This window comes from Rana temporaria, chromosome 1 (genome assembly GCF_905171775.1).
Source record: "Rana temporaria chromosome 1, aRanTem1.1, whole genome shotgun sequence".
Lineage (NCBI taxonomy): Eukaryota > Metazoa > Chordata > Amphibia > Anura > Ranidae > Rana > Rana temporaria.
The window spans coordinates 239,907,307-239,927,227 of record NC_053489.1 but is presented as its reverse complement, the minus strand read 5'-3'; the positions used below and the strand labels follow the sequence as shown (position 1 = coordinate 239,927,227).

Sequence of the window (19,921 nt, the reverse complement as noted above, 5' to 3'; positions counted from 1 at the left end):
AGGAACTGTATCCAACATACTGGAGCTGCGAGCTGCCTTTCAGGCGCTCATATCCTTCCGCCATCTATTAATGGATTCCTATGTGATGCTCAGGCTGGACAACACAACCGCTGTTGCTTACATAAGGAAGCAGGGTGGAACCCGCAGCTGGTCCTTACTCCGAGAGGTGAAGCCAATTATGAATTGGGCCCAGAAGAACCTAGCCAACATCTCGGCAGTGTACATTCCAGGCGTCCAGAATGTTCAAGCGGACTTTCTATCACAAATCCAATTGAACAACAACAAATGGTCTCTGCACATAGAAGTGTTCAATTGGCTTCTAACACTGGGAGTGTCCCCAGAAGTGGATTTGTTTGCGTCCCCATACAACCACAAGTTGATCAAGTATTATTCGAGGTTCCGGGATCCCCAAGCCTATGGGATAGATGCTCTCACAGATCTATGGAAATTCAGCAAAGCATATGCCTTTCCACCAATACCTGTAATTCTTCAGTTTCTTCGCCCTCTCAGATCAGAGGATGTAGAAATCCTAGCACTTATTCCATTTTGGCAAAACAGGCCATGGTCTTCCCTCCTAACGCTTCTCAGTTACCATGACTCGATTCCTCTCAGACCGGATCTCCTCTCTCAGGACACAACGTTGCACCCATGTCCAGCTCATCTGCACCTCAGGGTGTGGTTCTTGAGAGGGGAAGGCTTGAAGTATTAGGATGTCTAGAAGAAGCTATTTCAACTCATTTTAATGCTAGAAGAAATAGTACTAACAAAGTTTACGAGCGTATCTGGTCAAACTTTACAGATCATACAGTATGTCTTCCAGAATTAACCCTTGCAATTCCCCAGAGGTCCAAGATATACTCTGTTTTTTTACAAACAGGTTTGGACTTACCTTTAGCAATCAGTTCATTCCGAGTGCAAATCTCAGCCATCTCTGCATTTACTGGAATCTCTTGGGCCAATCATCCTTTGGTTCGCCAGTTCTTCAAGGGTGCCATCCGGCTTAGACCCCAGAGAAAACCAAGGTTCTTCAAATGGGATCTGCCTCTTGTCCTGGGCTATCTTACCACGATCAGCTCTGATCCGGATAAACCACTATCTGCTAAGGATCTTACTCTCAAGACTGTCTTTCTAGTAGCAGTCACTTCAGCTAAAAGAGTCTCAGACATCAGAAATCTTGACCTTCTTTACAGATAGAGCAATATTAATTCTAATGCTGGGCTCAAATCCTAAAGTTACATCCATTTTTCATGAAAATCAGGAAATTGTACTGCCCACTTTTGGGTTATCTGAAGATCAAAGTATTTATCCCCTTGATGTGGAGCACACATTAAGTCGATATCTGGAAATGACAGAATCTTTCAGACAAACAGATTTTCTTTTCATTTTTCTTCATGGAAAGAACAAAGGAAAACGGGCCTCAATCAGATCCATTGCAGCTTGGATAGTTCAGACCATCCAGAGGGCATACAAAGCCAAGGGCTCCTCCAGAGGCAGTGTCTGCGCACTAAAATTGGAGCATTTTGACTTCTTGGGCAGCCTAACGTCATGTCGCACCTGAAGTTATACGCAGAGCAGCTTCGTGGTCATCTATTAATACGTTTTGTTTCCCACTATTGTGTTGAACCGGCTGCTTTATCCTCACTGAATTTTAATTTACAAGTGCTGTCAGTTGACAGTGTTAAATTAATTTATTTTCTTGCCTCAGCATTTTGCCCGCCCTGGTGTGTTTGGCGAGTTATTTCCCACACGTATGCTGCCATGGAGCATGTCAGGAAAACTGAAAAATTATTATCAAATACTTACCGTAATTTTCCTTTCCTGATAGGCTCCATGGCAGCAGGAGTCCCTCCCAATGCTTGGAGTAGGCCAGTTACGGAACACGGCTGAGAGCCCACAGCTGAAATTTATAGGGAGGGGTCCTATTGGGTAGTTATGGAGGCGGGGCCAACCCACACGTATGCTGCCATGGAGCCTATTAGGAAAGGAAAATTACGGTAAGTATTTGATAATAAATGTTTCGTTTTCTTGGAGTACATCACAGGACACAGAGCTCCCGCCCCTCTTGTTTGGGGATATTGGGACACTTATTGCTTTGCTACAAAAACTGAGGTTGGGAGGGGTTATATAGGGAGGAAACTTCCTGTCTAATTGATTACACCAGCGTCCAGCACCTGAAGGTGGAATATAACCCACTTAGTAATTACTAGACTATGTGTCCCGTGATGTACTCCAAGAAAAGGATTTTACAGGTAAGCTGTTATAAAAATCCTCTTTTTTGTGCTTACAGTCAAATCTTTTTCTTAGAGTCCATTAACCCTTTTTCTAGTGTTTCGTTAAAACTCCCCAAAACATATATTTTTGAAAGCAGATACCCTGGAGAATAATATTGTGGTCGTTTAAATTTTTTGTGTCACACAATATTAATGGTTTATCAAGGGCACATTTTCAGTAAAAAAAATGCATCAAAGTTAATTTAAGGATATAAAAAAGGCGAAGTTGCACTGAAAAACAAGATATCTAATATGTGAAACCCTAAAATTGACTGTGATACGGAGGCAAACTTTGGTACCCTAAATTTTCCATAATCAAGGATTTAAAAGCCCCAACAAACTGTGGGCCCACAATTATTGCTCTCACTATGACATGCACAGCGGTATGTAACATGTGTATCGCAAGATTTTTTTTTTGTAGGCACTCCGACATGTGCATTTAAATGCATATGTATGTGCATTACATATAGGGTTGAATGCAAAATAATGGGTTTGGCTATTTACATTAAGGCAGACATACCTAATAAAGGGCCAGATTCTCAAAGGCGTTACGACGGCGCAACACCATTTGCGCCGTCGTAAGTCCTAATCCGGCCCAGGGTATCTATGCGACTGATTCTTAGAATCAGTTACGCATAGATACCCATTAGATCTGACAGGCGTAAGGCTCTTACGCTGTCAGATCTTAAATTCAATTTTTTTTCCCGCCGCTAGGTGTCGCATCGTCGTTTTCCCCGTCGTCTATGCAAATTAGCTAGTTACGCGAGATTCCCGAATGTACGCGCGCACGACGCAGTGATTTTACGACGTTTCCGTAAGCGTAAACTTGCCCCTGCTATAATGAGGGGCAAGTTTACGTAGGTCCGTCGTATGCCATGTTAAGTATGGCGTCGGCTTTTTCCCTCGTTTACGTCGTTTTCGTAAGTCGTTCGCAAAAATACGACTTTACGTTTTCCGTCGTGAGCTGGAGCATGCACACTGGGCTTTTTTCCGCCCGGCGCATGCGCAGTTCGATCGGCGCGGGGGCGCGCTTAATTTAAATACAAGCCGCCCCCTTTGAATTACGCGGCCTTACGCCGGGCCAATTACACTACGCCGACGCAAATTACGGAGCAAGTGCTTGGAGAATACGGCACTTGCTCCAGTAATTTGCGGCGGCGTAGTGTAAATGGCTTACGCTACACCGCCGCAGATTCTACAAGAATCTGGCCCAAAGTCTTTATCACTGAAATCAATATAATTGCAACTTGTGTGTCTCCATGGAACTCCAGAAGAGATATTATAGAATATAACTGTAATGGAAATTATTAGTTATAATAACACGTTTACGCTTTCTATTTTTTTTATGAGGAAATGAGATTGCAGATTAAAATTGGAACACTATATACTGGATCATCAGATAAACACTTGTACTATCTCAGTATAATTCAGAAGGGATTGTGAAGAATTGTGTTTAGAATGTTGGTCTCTTACAATGTAGTTGCAGGCAGTGGACTCTATATAGGTAACTGTCAAGTAGTTAGAGTACCAGTTCTGCAGAATGCTAACAATCAGTGTCTCCCAGTATGAAGTGTTGATGATAGGATGCCGCAGTTTAGACAAGGGGGGAGGGGGCTTATTTGTATTCTGCAGCACGTGCCCCACAATCCTGCTGCGCTCAGCAAGAATAAAACAAGGGGAGGAGGGGAAAGGTATACAGTCTCAGGAAGATGCTGGCTTGGATGTGCTGTCGCTGTCCCTGGTACTAAAGGTTAATGGTTGCATGTCAAGTTTGGGCGCAGAAAAGCACAGGGGGTAAGAACATGGCTCTATGTATTGTGTCCATCACTAATGCTGCAGACAAAATATAGACCCATCCATGCAAAGAGTCATTATTTATTTTTTGTCTTGGTGTATCGAGGTGAAAGGCTGATAAAATGGTACTTCCTATTTTGTATTTTTCTGATCATGTTTGTGCCCTTTCTCATCCCCCGGCAAGGCTTTTAGTCACCAGGGAAGCGATGACCTTGACCGATGACTTCTACATCTAATGACCTATCTGCAGCTGCTAGCACCTCATCCATCCATCCTCCATTCTGATAAATTACAAGGCTGATCATTACTTACAATATAGTCCTTTATGGACTACCACTTCTATGGTATCATCCATGTCTTTTCAATCAATGCACAAGCAGCTTTGGTGATAGTGCAATTGATTTTTTTTTCTACTATTTAAAAGAATTGCCATTTTCCTTTACTTGGGAAAACAGTATTTTTTGGTTTTATTTTTTATAATTCTGTAATGAAGGTATAATTAGATGTTACGTTATGCAAATAACTCATATTGTGATCATCATCTCTTCAGATCCTTAGGATGTGAATGGTTCTTCTACCCATGGCGGCTATGAAATGTACATTATTTTTCACCTGTCTTAATGAGCTTTTAGACATATGCCTCAATGCTCCTTATGCACTACTGCTGTTTTTTCTCCAAATGTCATTTTTTTGTTGTTACAGATGTCAGAATTAGGGTGCCCCATGATTTCATGATGCTGAGACAATAGCTGCTGATGGCTGCAGATGTAAGAACAGGTGATAGGTGCAGGTGTGCTTGTATGAAGATGGTGCAGGTGCAGGTGCAGGTGGCAGTGCTAGGGGCACCTGGGGTTGGCAAGACCTCTATCATCCAGCAATTTGTAGCCCATGAGTTCCAGGAGGAATACACCCCAACTGAGAGTAGGCAGCTGCACAGAGCCTCTGCAGTGCTCAGCGAGAGGATGTATGAGCTGCTCATCCTGGATTTACCCAACCTACCCAGATACCCTGGACCTGCAGGACAGGTAAGGCCACTATAAGGTTGGTTACATTCGCAAGTTACCAAACTCGTACATGGAATCTGCCAAATGACTGACATTTGAATATCTCCTGTGGTTCTTTGTTGCTAAAATGTCTGCAGATGAAATAAATATGCTGTAACTTTCCTGAAACATACCATGGTACTGCTCACTTATGATTCATGTAAACATGCAGTGTATTCAGGAAATGTAAAGTGAAATATGATATAAATATACATTTGCACTTATTTACATTCAAATCCTTTCCAACATTTTGGGCACCAATGACCTGTGGCGTTATGTTCCGTTTCTTTTTGGCATCAGATCTTTGCCTTTCAGTGCCCAAAAGATAAGCAGAGCTTTCAGGCCAACAGTTATGTTTGATATGGTTAAGTTAACGCACATCCATACATCTAAAGCCATACATCTAAAGCTGGGTTTCTTAGGCATAAGTCGTTGGAAGTGGAAGTGGGCGTGAGCCATGCAAATGAGGCATGCCCTAATGCAAATGATGGGCCGAGCGCCATAAAGATAGAATAACGAACGGCGCATGCGCCGTCCCGTGGACGCATCCAGTGCGCATGCTCAGAATCACGTCGGAACTACTCCCTAAGATACGAAGGATCACTGCCTACGACATGAACGTAACCTACGCCTAGCCATATTCACGTACAACGTAAACGACAAAAGATACGACGGCTTGTGTTCCCTGGTCCATACCTTTGCATGGGTTGCGCCTCATATATGGGGAATAACTTTACGCCGGACGTACGACTCACGCAAACCACATATATTATGCGCCGGGTGCAAGTACGTTCGTGAATCGGCGTATCTCCCTCATTTGCATATGTGCATGGAAAATCAATGGGAGCGGCAAATGCTCCCAGCGTAAATATGCGCCCACGATACGACGGCGTAGGCAAGTTACGTTGGTCGTAGGAAGCCTATTTTTTGGCGTATCTTAGTATGTGGGTCGGCGCATAGATACGACGGCGCACATTTGTACTTACGCTGGCGTATCTTGAGATACATCGGCACAAGTGCTTTGTGAATCCGGGCCTATAGCTTTAAATTTTAAAGGAAGAGTCATAAGGTAGGTTAAAGTATATGTGACAGACAAGAAAATGACCACCGCTGTAAAAAATCTTATATTTTGATAACTCTACTGTTGTAAAGACATATAATCATGCCCCGTACACACAATCGGAAATTCCATCAGCAAAAGTCAGATGTGAGCTTTTGAACGGAAATTCCAACCATGTGTATGCTCCATCAGACTTTTGCTGTCGTAATTTCCACCAGCAAAAGATTGAGAGCTGGTTCTCAAATTTTCAGACAGAAAAAAATCCTATTGGAATATCCGGTCATCTGTACCAATTCCGACGTGCAAAATTCCGACGCATTCTCGGAAACAATTTGACACATGGTCAGAAGCATTGAACTTCATTTTCTCGGCTCATCGTAGTGTTGTACGTCACCGCGTTCTTGACGGACGAAAGTTCAGAGAACTTTTGTGTGACCGTGTGTATGCAAGCCAAGCTTGAGCGGAAAATCCGGTCGTGTGTACGAGGCATAAGAGAATATTAATTATTTTTTTGCATGCCTTTATTTTTGTTTTTCTCCATTTGCAAGCAGGCCAAGCTTTAGGGTCCCTCACTGTCCCTTCAAACTCTTACATTTCATTAAGGCATGTTAAAGAACATGCTTTAGATTGTGTTACCATACGGTACAAAAAAGGCAGCCTAATAATTGTGCATTTACGCAGTCTTTTAATTTTGCTAATGCGCCACAACAGGTGGAAAACATTCCTGCACAAGTTTTGTAATGCAACATGTGTGTTATGGTGCACTGCAACATGGGTGCCTTGGCAGCTACTGTACTTGAGCAATGGGGGGGTGCAATTCTAAATGAACAAATGGTAAACCACACATTTTACCAATTGTTCCCACAACACATTGGGTGTGAAGCCAACTGCTGAAACTGTTCAAACATTCAGACTCTGGGGCAGATTCATCGAGAGATACGACGGCGGATCTCCTGATCCGCCGTCGTATCTGTGAGAGCCGACGGTCGGATCTGTGAGATCCCACGGTCGGAGCTATGCGACTGATTCATAAGAATCAGTTCCGCATAGATCTCCCTTAGATCCGACTGGTGTAAGTGACTTACACCAGTCGAATCTTAGGCTGTAATCTCCCGCCGGCCGCTAGGTGTCGTCGCTTTTTTTTACACGTCGCATATGCAAATGAGGAGAACCGCCGATTCACGTCCGTACGCCCGCCCGTCGCTCTTTTTCAACGTCGTTTGCGTTCGGCTTTTTCCGGCGGATAGCTACCCCTGCTAATATGAGGGGTAGCTAATGTTAAAGCGGATGTGCCACTAAAACAATATATTAAAAGCTAGCAGCTACAAATACTGCAGCTGCTGACTTTTAATATAAGGACACTTACCTGTCCTGGAGTCCAGCGGTGATCGCAGCAGAGGATGAGCCGATCGCTCGTCACCCTGCTGCTCCCCCCTCCATCCACGGTGAGGGAACCAGGAAGTGAAGCGCTGCGGCTTCACTGCCCGGTTCCCTACGGCGCATGCGCGAGTCGCGCTGCGCCCGCCGATTGGCTCACACGCTGTGTGCTGGGAGCCGAGTGTTCCCAGCACACAACGGGCGACAGACGGGATGTGACGGAATGCCCGTCTTTCGCCCGTAGCGTGTGGCCGGAAGTGGGTGCAAATACCTGTCTTTAGACAGGTGTCTGCACCCCCCTCCCCCCTGAAAGGTGTCAAATGTGACACCGGAGGGGGGGAGGGTTCCGATCAGCGGGACTCCACTTTAGGGTGGAGGACCGCTTTAAGTATGGCCGACGTTCCCGCGCCGAGTTTAAATTTTTTTTACGTCGTGTGCGTAAGTACGTCGGGAATACGGATGGCCGTAAGTAACCTAGCCGCCGAAAACAATGACGTCCTAGCGACGTCATTTGGAGCATGCGCACTGGGCTTTTTCGCCGGCGGCGCATGCGCAGTTAAATCGGCGCGGGAACGCGCCTGATTTAAATTGTACACTCCCCCTAGCCGCGGAATTTGCATTCCGCCGGGGGGAGTTAGGATCCGACGGTGCAATTTGTGAGGTAAGTGCTTTATGAATCATGCACTAGCCTCGCTAAATTGCACCGGCGGATCGTAAAACACGTAGATCTAGGGGATCTAAAGATCCGCTGATCTACATGAATCTGGCCCTCTGACTTTTAGCTTCCTACTAAATGCTTAGATTCCTGCACAATCATGACCAGTTCTCTTTGGGTGTTAGGGGAAGTTATTAAATGGTTAATTTAGGGTTAGGGGAGGGATGGGGTGGGTTGACCTAGCAGTGAGGGCACACTATTTTAAATGTCCCAGCTTGTAGCTCTCACACTTTCCCATTGTCTGTTAAGGTCACCAATCATAAAAATGGTGCAAGAGACCTACACTAGCATAAATTAATAAATAATCAAAATAAGTGTCCTGATACCAAACACTCAATATATAATAAAGCAACAGTGCCATCAGATAATGTTAGGCATAAATTCAAGCACTTCCATCTTCTACCAGTCTTCCTTCCAGATTCATGCATACTTGTGATCAGGAGATGTCTAGTGCTCAAGTCCTGCGGGAACGCGTGGGAACGGAGTTCCTTCACTTTTTTCACAGCAGGAACTCAGTTCCCTTTGCAAGACTAGAACAGCCAAAAGCAGCGGAGCCGCCCGAGCCAATCCTTCACTAAGCGGCGATGCTCAGCTCGAGTCACTGTCAGGGGCAGGTGAACCTTAGTAATCCTTTATGTTACTGGCTGCTTCCTGTATATGGATTAATCGGGTAGTGTGCAGGTATTCCGTCACTTCCTCGATGCCGCAATGTCTCCTGGGAGCTTTTGTCATTGTTCCCAGGAGACATTGCGAAAGTCTGCCGCGAGTTATCGCGGGATTTAGAAAGAACTTGCTTCTTTTTTCGAAAAAAAACAAAAAACATGCGGTTTAGTAATTATGCATATGAGCGTATCATTTCTTTTTTTTTTTGGTGGGGGAGTGGATCTTGGGTGGGAGTTCCCACACTTTTTTTCCCCAGGACTTGACCAGATGTCCGATCATGTGACCACACTGGTATAGCCAAGCACAGTGGCCACATGACCCAAAAGCCCGCCTCGGCCTCCCGGCATTTAGAAGGGGTTAAACCATAAATAATAATAAAAGTAAAGTGCAAAATGCCCCCCCCCCCCCAGCCTGTGAGTAGACAGTAACAGAGGTGCTAAGCACACTTTGGCTCCTTAAAGGACAAAATCATATTTGGCTTGTACTGTACTACCATCTCTAAATGTGCCCGAGATGCCAATTACCATCTCTAAATCATTTTCACGGTCCTCACAGCTTTGTCCTGAAGAGCCTGGGGTTCTTGATAATCTGATTGGTGTAGTTTGTTCTACCCAGTATATGGAGTTTTAGCCAGCTGTTACATGAATAGTCGTATAGAGCTCATTTACACTTCCAATTTAGGGGGCAGTTAATACACAGGGCTCCTCCTGACAATGTGAAGAGCATTGTCTTTTGGAGGGAAAGTATTTATCATTTATAGATTTACCTGAAATGCAGCTGGATTCCCCACTACAATTCCTGTACAGCAAAGCTTAGACTGGGGAAGGTGGAAATATCATTGATGTAGTGACAATGTGCTAACAAGGTACATGTTAATAAAAGGAGAGAGAGCAGAGTGACAAAAAGTGTGTAGTCACAGGCTGGGAGAGGAACAAGGTCTATAAGTGTTACAGTATGTGATTTCAGGAAAATAAAATTTACCATTTTGCGACCACATGACCATGCAGACCATTGAGAAGTGCTTCCTTCTTCAGGGACCTCTTACCGTTAGAAAAAGCCTTATGCCCTGTACACACGATCGCTTCATTCAATGAAAACCGTCTGATGGATTTTTTCATCAGATATCCGATGAAACTGACTTTCATCAGTCGTGCCTACACACCATCGGTTAAAAAAACGATCGTTTCAGAACGCGGTGACGTAAAACACAACGACGTGCTGAGAAAAATGAAGTTCAATGCTTCCGAGCATGCGTCGACTTGATTCTGAGCATGCATGGATTTTTAACCGATGGACGTACCCACAGACGATCGTTTTTTTCTATCGTTTTTTTTAACCATCAGATAATTTTAAAACAAGTTCCTAGTTTTTTCACCGATGGATAAAAAACTGATGGGGCCCTCAGACGAACCGATCGTGTGTACGCAGCATTAGATGTTCTTCTCATTGGTCAGCACTGTCACGTGGCTGCATTGACCAATAAACGCTTGCCATTGTGAGCAGTGTAATGGATACTCACTGAAGGGCAGGGTATTGTGGTGTACAGACCGTTTTACCAGCAACACCAGCAGCACAGGGCCGCTATGTGCAGTGGGATTTGAAGTGGTATCCAGGATATTTGGAAATAGTTGGCCCTTTCATCTTTCAGGAAAAGGTGAACTTAACCTTAGCCTGATACGCACTGGACGTTATAAAAAGCCAGTAACGTTAGCTGTAGAAAGCTGTACTGAAGAAATGGCTGCTGAGAAACTCACTACAGCTACAGATTTCTACATATCCAAGACAAAAGAACTCGCTGCTCCAGGTCATACAGGAAGCCCAATGATATCACGGGTGCCCATCTCGGCTCGCCTCCGTAAATGATCAACACTGAAGAAATAGCAGCACTCCAAGATCCATCAAAACTCTTTTAATAAACAAACATCCCAAATGTTACAGACAGATCAAATGGTAGACACGTTTCACACACTAGCAGGTGCGCTTATTCATTACCTTGAGATGTTCGTTTATTAAAAGAGTTTTGATGGATCTTGGAGTGCAGCCATTTCTTCAGTGTTGATCGTTTACGGAGGCGAGCCGAGATGGGCACCCGTGATATCATTAGGCTTCCTGTATCACCTGGAGCAGCGAGTTCTTTTGTCTTGGATATGTAGAAATCTGTAGCTGCAGTGAGTTTTTCAGCATTTTTGTAGTCGTGTTTTTAGTGTTTATTAGTTGCAGCGTTTTTCAGCAAAACTATTCTCCCATAAAAGCTTATGCTTAAGAACGCTGAGAAAAGACAAATAGCCAAGTTTTTCAGTGTTAAATGGCGTTTTTAAGCTGTTTTTAGCTTTTTTCAGAGTTATGCCCCGTACACGCGATCGGTTTTCCAGTCGGAAAAAAGTTGGATGGTTTTTCCAATGAAATTCTGCTCAAGCCTGCCTTGCATACACACGGTCACACAAAAGTTCGGTGAACTTTTGACTGCCAAAAAAGCAGTGACGTAAAAGACTACGACGAGCCGAGAAAAGGAAGTTCTATGCTTCTGAGCATGCGTCGGAATTTTGCGCATCGGAATTTGTACACACGATAGGAAATTCAGATCGGATTTTTTCCTGACGGGAAAAAGAAAAACCTACTCTCTATCTTTTTCCAGCAGTTTTTCCGTTGGTAAAAGTCTGATGGAGCATACACACGGTTGGGATTCCCGAACAAAAGCTCTCATCAGATTTTTTCCAACAGGAAAACTGATCGTGTGTACGGGGCATCAGTGCTTTTACAGCTGAAAAACTCCTTTCAAAACCCACTAGTTCTGAGTTTTTTTTCCAGCTCGAAAAAGCCCCTGCCAAAAACTGCTCATAATGACCTACGTGTGCATGGACACATAGGATAACATGCTGGGGAGTTTTTTGACTGCAGAAAAAAACACCTGAAGCCAAAAATAGCAGCTGTAAAAACGTCCAGTGTGCTTGAGGCCTTAAACACTGCATGTTTGAGGAAAGGGAAGGTTGCAAACAATAACACATGACTTATAGAATCACAACTACATGTTATCATACATTGATTTTTCAAGATTTCTGTGATTTGTTCAGTGATCATTCCCTTTGAGGCTGGGTTCACACTATACTACACAACAGCAGTATGACTTTCATCCTACTTTGCTCTGCAACATCGGTCCTACATTGGTCCTACATCCATCCGACTTTCATGAACAGGATACTACTTTGATTCGACTTTTTGATAGTCTGACTTGTTCTTTGACCAATCAAAACAATCCCAGAGTGAGATAAATTCCTTTTACTGCTGCTGTAATCACAATGTTGGATGTCAAAAGTCAGATGGTAAGGACAAGGATCCTACTTTGATCCGACTTCAATGATATTCAATGGGCTGAAGTAGGATCAAAGTCAGACCAAAGTAGTACAGGGAGCATTTTCAAAGTCGGACCGACATGTGTCGGACCAGTTAAGACGACTCTCATAGGAAAACATTGATTTTCACACGTCATGCTACATGAGCTCCCAATGTCGGAGCGTTTGTCGGACAAGTGTGAACCCGGCCTTAGCCACAGAAAAGATAATGATCTCTTTGGTACAGGTGCACTGCTGCTAAATGTCAGTCAGGAGCGGGAGAGGAATCAGATTTGGCACTAGCAGTTCAGTGATCTGAATTAGTACAGAGAGATTTCTTACTTCCCATTGATTTGATAATACATTTTCATGTACATGGCCCATATACTGTGTATGGGTGATGATTACTTGGAATGTCCAACAATGGCAGTCATTTTCCATTATGCACATTAGGTTGTTATTGACTTTGATGTGACAAATGTGGGAAGTGTGACAACTTATCCTGTTTTTTTTTTTTTTAATGTCCTACAGGAGTGGATGGATCCACGTTTTCGGGGGCTCCGTAACAGCAGAGTCTTCATTTTGGTGTTTGACATCTGCAGCCCTGAGAGTTTCCACCATGTGAAGCAGCTGAGGCAGCAAATCTTGGACAGGTCAGGATCTCACTAATAGAACAAAGTTATTAAGGGATTCTCTGTGAAAGTGTCATCTCTATTTCATTAATACAAAGTGTATAGTAAGAAATCAATACAAGCATATTGGACATTTTAAAGAAAATGTATGCAGGCGTAAAAAATCTAAAGTTATATTGTGCAATTTAATTTATAAAAAAAAAAAGTAAATTGCTTTTATGAGATATCATTTGGGTTCAATTTACTGGTAGTTATACATTGAACAGAGTCCTGCAGTATGGCTACCTTCCAAATGGACAGTGCCATCATTGTTTTGGGTCATATATTTTCCTTATACCACTTTATTGAAAAACATAATGGGCCAGATTCTCATACATTAACGTTGCTCCTGGGCAGCGTAATGTATGTGCTGTACGTTACACCGCCGCAGGTTTACAGGTTTACATCCTGATTCTCAGAACACTTACCTGTAAACTTGCGGCGGTGTATCGTTAATTCGCTCGGCGCAAGCCCGCCCAATTCAAATGGGGCGGGCACCATTTAAATTAGGCGCGCTTCCGCGCCGAGCGTACTGCGCATGCTCCGTCGGGTAAATTACCCGACGTGCATTGCGCTAAATGACGTCGCCCCGACGTCATTTACTTAGACGTTTACGTAAATGGCGTCCAGCGACATTCACGGACGTCTTACGCAAACAACTTATTTTTTTTAAACTTTGACGCGGGAACGACGGCCATAGTTAACATTGGTTGCCCCTGCTAATAGCAGGGGCAACCTTACGCGTCGCGTACGCTACGGAAACAACGTAAATTCTCAGCGTCGGACGCGCGTAGGTTTCGGGAATCTCGCGTACTTACCTCATTTGCATAGACGACGGGGAAAACGACGATGCGACACCTAGCGGCGGGAAAAAAAATTACTTTTAAGATCTGACAGCGTAACAGCCTTACGCATGTCAGATCTAATGGGTATCTATGCGCAACTGATTCTAAGAATCAGTCGCATAGATACCCGGGGCCAGATGAGGAGTTACGACGGCGCTAATGGTGTTGCGCCGTCGTAACGCCTTTGAGAATCTGGCCCAAAGTTCTTAGAGATCATAAAGGAGATTTATTACCATGTTAACGCTTTAAGATCAATGCAATACTACCACCCTCCAGATACAGTAAAAGCATATACACTGGGCGGATGACTAGAGGGGGAAGAGGAAACAAAATATCCTACCCTGCATACTCTACTTCCTTCGGCCAACTCTGAATCACATACCTGTATCTTATTTCAAACCCATCAAATCTTTTTTGAACAATTTTATTTGGTCCTCTAAACCAAATTTCATCTTACAAATTTTTCATAAGTAAAATACAAGTAATCAGGCTAGAAAATTGTTACATATGTTGCCCTCTTTCAGGAGGAGTTATGTGAAATGGTCCTCCCCAAACATGGGTGTGCACTAAACCTGTAGGTAAATAAGAGAACCAGAACCTTCATTTAGCCCAGGTTATTTTATCAATTATTAATTACATATTGTTTAATAATTCTGAATGAACAAAATAGTAGCGCTATGTTCAAAAACTTGAACAATCCTAAATAAATGTGTAAATAAATCTGTGACAAAATATATATATATACACATGCTAAACAATAATAGACATATATGAGAAGTGAAAGTTAAATAAAAATAACTAAATGTTCAAAAAAACTTTCATCCGGTGATAAAGAAAATTGATCAATATTAACAAGCCAAGTCCATAAGTGATTAAATTCCAAGTGATTAAGCTTAAAGTGTCCAAAAAAATCTTCTTAAGAAATCTTGCTTGAAACCTTCCACCACACCATAGTGCTCAGTGACTCCACACCCTAAGGAATTGCGCTTACCAATAGGACATGCCTTGCACTCGCATGCTTGGCAATATAGCTGAATAAAGTCTCCAAATAACCGATTCCACCAGTGTTTCAATATATCAAAAGTTGCTCCACATGTAAAAATAAAATGGCTCCAATAGTGAAGTATATCAAAACTAATTTATTAAAAGAAGCACAAGAAACCTTCACACGTTGCACTCACATTTATCAAAACAAATAGAGGCACTTCAAGTTCAACAATGAACTCGGCAGTGGGCTCCAAACCAAAAACAACCTTGCGGTAAACTTGTTGTATTATGGTCTTGGCGGACCTAAGGTTAACCGTAAGTCTCACCACCCGCTCCGTTCGTTCTCCTCTTCACTCCAAAGCACTGCACACTCGGTGGTCGGTAATCCGAACGTTCTTCCTGCTGTTCTTCCAGTTGATGGGGAGACGTGCCTGTGCTGTAGACACAGCACAGGCACGTCTCCCCATCAACTGGAAGAACAGCAGGAAGAACGTTTTTGAACATAGCACTACTATTTTGTTCATTCAGAATTATTACACACTATTATTTATATTTTAAGTAGCTGCTTTTGGGTATTTTCACATTGATTGGCGCAGTGGGGTGTGAGAAGGTTGAAGGGCGCATATATTTTCCTTGTTTCACTATTTGTTTATTAATTACATATGTAGATTTTATCTGAAGTGTGGCGATATCACCCCTTTAAAATATCAACTACAATGTTATCACATGCTGGCTCATGAGTTCTATTCAGAGGGCCAGATCCACGTAGCGCGGCGCTTCTTTACGTCCGGCGTAGTGTATCTCAGATACACTACGCCGCCGTAACTTACAGCGTATTTCCCGTATCCACAAAGAATTTGCGCTGTAAGTTACGGCGGCGTAGTGTAACTGTGTCGGCGTAAGGGCGCACAATTCAAATGGATGAGATGGGGGCGTGTTTTATGTTAATACGTCTTGACCCGATGTAAATGACGTTTTTTCTGAACGGCGCATGCGCCGTCCGTGGGGGTATCCCAGTGCGCATGCTCCAAATTAACCCACAACAAGCCAATGCTTTCGACGTGAACGTCATTCTACGCAAAGCCTTATTCGCGAACGTTTTACGCAAACGACGTACACGACGGAAAATTCGACGCTGGCTCGACGTCCATACTTAACATTGGCTACGCCTCATATTGCAGGGGTAATGTTACGCCGAAAAAAGCCTTACGGAAACGACATAAAAAATGCGCCGGCAGGACGTACGTTTGTGGATTCGCGTATCTAGCTAATTTGCATACTCAACGCGGAAATCGACAGAAAGCGCCACCTAGCGGCCAGCGTAAATATGCACCTTAGATCCGACGGTGTTCTAAGACATACGCCAGTCGGATCTAGCCCAGCTTCAGGCGTATCTTGTTTTGTGGATACAAAACAAAGATACGCCGGAGCAACCTAGCAGTTACGCGGCGTATCAATAAATACACCAGCGTAACTGCTTCGTGGATCTGGCCCAGAGTGTTTAATAATGGAATACATAGCTGTTAACAGAAAAAAAAAGGATTGGCTCATACAAAACTACTTTCTTATTGAACAGTACATATTGTATTATATACATAATATGCTCATCTAATGTTAAAGAAACTTGTATTTATTAAGACCTAAATGGGAAGCCTCATGTTTATACATTCATGAGTTTTATGAATCAGAGTCCACCTGTGACCGTTATGATCAATATATCATACACGAGGGGATGTATATATAAAAAAAATTGCATAGCAATTCACTCAGTGAAAGTGCTTGTACTTCTGTTACATGCAAATGGAGAAGAAAACAAATGTTAATAGGCATTTCCTGTGCTGCTAAAGGGTTTTTATTGATTTAAAACATAAAATACTGCACATGGCCACTAGTTGGCATTAAGTATCATACTACATTTCTATGACACTTAGTGCCATCTTGTGGCCATGTGCAGAATTTCAGTTTTTAACTCAAAAACATTTGACCAGCAGACGAAATGGCCTAATACCATAAAAAATGTTGCCCCATTTGCACAAAACAAGTTTACATGCACTGGGTGAATTGCTATGCAAACATTTGCTAAATACACCACAAGGTGTTAAAATAATACTGTTATTGTGTGTTTCTGTGTGTACATAACTGGTATAGAGACAAGAAGAGATGTGTTGTCATTTCCTCCTGCAGTGATCGAAAAAACATTGGCAGAGGTACCTACTGAAGACAAGTCATGTGGCATATAATAAGTGCATTTATTTGTTTTGATCCTTTGGCTTATGTTTATTAACAATATCTCCCCTGATACTTTTTTTCTATTTGCACCAAGAGTTACATTTTTAGGACTAGTTACAATCACCTTAAACAGTACAATAACTTCTAATGACAACACATCTATAATGCATAGTGCCCTCTGCCTCCCAGTGGGTGCATCTGTCAGAGCAAATATTTCACACTGTTTTCTGCATGTCATTTGCTGTAGCACAAGTAAGCCCCCAGTGATTGTTGTGGTTGGAAACAAGAGAGACAAGCAGAAGCTTCGATTCGCCCCACGACATGCTCTCTCTGTACTGGTGAAGAAGAACTGGAAATGTGGATACCTGGAGTGTTCGGCTCGCAATAACTGGCACATCCTCTTACTCTTCAAGGAACTTCTCATCAGCACCACTGCAAGAAGCAGAATCAAAACTCCCAGCATCTGCCTGCAGGGAGCACTGCATAGAGAGCGCTGCAGCGTTATGTGAGCTAACTAGTTTAGAAGCAGAATTGCCTCAAAGTTACAAAGACACTGCCATCACTAAGGGGGTTCAAGCTTCTATGTTAGATATGAGGTCTCCTCAGCCATGTGCTGGAGTGAGGAAGCCGCAGTCTGTATGTCTGTAAGACAAGGGCTCCACAGCCAAATCGCAGACCTCTGAACATGCATAGAAGCAAGTAATCTTCTGTCATGTCACATAAAAAGAAAAGGGCTCCCTCATTAACACTGAGTAAAGCACTGCCATACCAGTGACCACTCATTATATACCAGCAAGACTTAGGGGTTTATGTTCATTTACAAATAATGTTAAAGCAATTTTAAACCTGAAACCAAAATAATAATATATTGTAGCTTACCAATCTAAGAATGTGGTGGCTGCATTCGTTTTCTTATTAAAGCTCCATTCCCTTTATTTTCCTCTGATGATTTGGCCAGTAACACACTTCCTGCCTAAGGGTGTCTCCATTCTATAAAGGAGCAATGGAGACATCTTTAAACAGCATCATAGTTAATCCAGGGGGAGGGTAGTGTTAGATGCTCTAGCAGATTTACATGGACTTGACTAAATTAATGCCAAACTCAAGCTAACACTTTTAGGCCGTTACAGTAAACAGTTCTTTACCTTTTGGGATAAAGTTTTACATAAATGAATAAAATCAGATCATTGTAAGTACTCCTGTCCTTTGTAAAAGGTTTGTCTCAACATTCTAAGGCCTGGTTCACAGCTATGCATTTTTTTAGTGCATTTTCAGTTTTGCAGAAACACACTACAGTCCATTTAAAGTGGTTGTAAACCCTAATGACAAAAAAAAAACAACAAAAAAAAACCTGCAAGACAAAGGTATAATGAGCTAGTATGCATAGCATAGCATAGCCTAAATCGTGCAGGTTTAGGAGATAGCCTGGGTAGCTACAGGTAAGCCTTAATATAGGCTTACCTGTAGTATAAAGAGTGGTTGTAAAGGGTTTACAATCACTTTAACATGGTTTTCTATGGATGTAGTTCACATCTGTGCATTTTATGGAAAGGGCCAGGGTTTTTTTTCTGGTTTTTGGTTTCACAGACTTCAATGGTTTAAAGATGTGTATTGAAAAAATGCACCCCCAATACAGCTTGGTCTGTTAACCCCTTGTCACCAGCCGTATGCATATATGCAGTCTCATGGCGGGTGGGCCTTAACTCAGAGCAGCTGCATATATGCGGCCCTGTGTTTACAACTTACCATGCCGATCATGTGACTGCTGTGACAGCCAATCACGGCAGTCACATGACCCTAATGCCCACCTCCACCTACTGGCTTTTAGACAGCTGGGAGGCGGTTGGCGAGAAGGGGTTAAAAGAAGGTTAAAGATAACAGAATTACTGGCCAGACTGACAGGTGAACATAAAGGGGAAAAAAGCCTAAAAACAAAAAACAATGCAGACACCACATCTATGGACTGGTAAGCTGCAGTATAATGTTATTTTTGTTTTTAGGTTTAATATGCATTTAAGCGATGAATAGATATTATATGTCATCCTGGTTTTTCAATACCAAAATATATGCATAGAAACTTTGTAGGACATTATTTGATATGTGTATTTGAGTAATTTCCACAAGACTTGTTAGCAATATTTGAAAAAATAAATAATCATCAAAAAGCCAGAAAAGGTCTTATTACTTTCCTTACTGGGTTGTCACGTTTCAGTTGTTACTTACTGACAGCTAATATTTCCTGTGTTGAAATGAAAAAGTGGATCAGCACATTAAGTATTTGTAATTAGGTTATATTATTATTTGAGCAACAACCTTCTATGTGAAGCATGCATCAATGTCGGTTTAGTTTGATGTAAAATAGCGAGGAAGCATCTTTGTGGACCAAAATTATATTATCAGTAATGCAGCTCAAGGGTTTCACAGGTGTGTCCCCTAAGTTGTTCTTATTTGAAGGAATTGTACACTTTCAATTGATTTTGTTGTTTTAACTAGGTAATAACGTAGTTATATTTACTCTGTTGTTTGCTTGCCCTAACTTGTAATGATGGGCTCACATGTTGTGGCTGCAGTTTGTAGTGTCACGCCTGATCAATTTCCTTATGCCCATGTATTCTTCCCCCTAGCTTGTCCCTATTAGTTAAAGGGACAGGCAACTTCTTGTTTTGGCTCACACAACATCAAATTAATGCCTTGCCATATTTGCATCACAAATGTGGGAGTTATAATGTGATGAAAAACGATATGGTGATCTCTCTGTTAATTTGTCTGCCTGTTTGTGTCTGTGTCAGATCTAATTACTGTTTAATTCTCACCCGCACAGTACTAGACAGAGAATTGTGGGGTACATAGTGGGTTACGTAGTTTCTTCACAGCAAGTGTCAGTTCTTAGACTGCTGACAGAGGTCATGCATTACCCTGTGCAGTGCCATGCTGTTTG

At 42.6% G+C, this 19,921-nt stretch overlaps 1 protein-coding gene across 1 annotated transcript; it reads left to right on the top strand.

Moving 5' to 3' along the window:
• The first annotated feature begins 3,925 nt into the window (after nucleotides 1-3,925).
• On the top strand, nucleotides 3,926-18,179 carry RASL10A (RAS like family 10 member A). Its single transcript, XM_040351949.1, has 4 exons — nucleotides 3,926-4,064; nucleotides 4,767-5,089; nucleotides 12,783-12,904; nucleotides 17,231-18,179. The coding sequence occupies exons 2-4, from the start codon at nucleotides 4,820-4,822 to the stop codon at nucleotides 17,490-17,492; spliced, it is 654 nt and encodes a 217-aa protein (XP_040207883.1). The 5' UTR covers nucleotides 3,926-4,064; nucleotides 4,767-4,819; the 3' UTR covers nucleotides 17,493-18,179.
• Nucleotides 18,180-19,921: the final 1,742 nt, after the last annotated feature.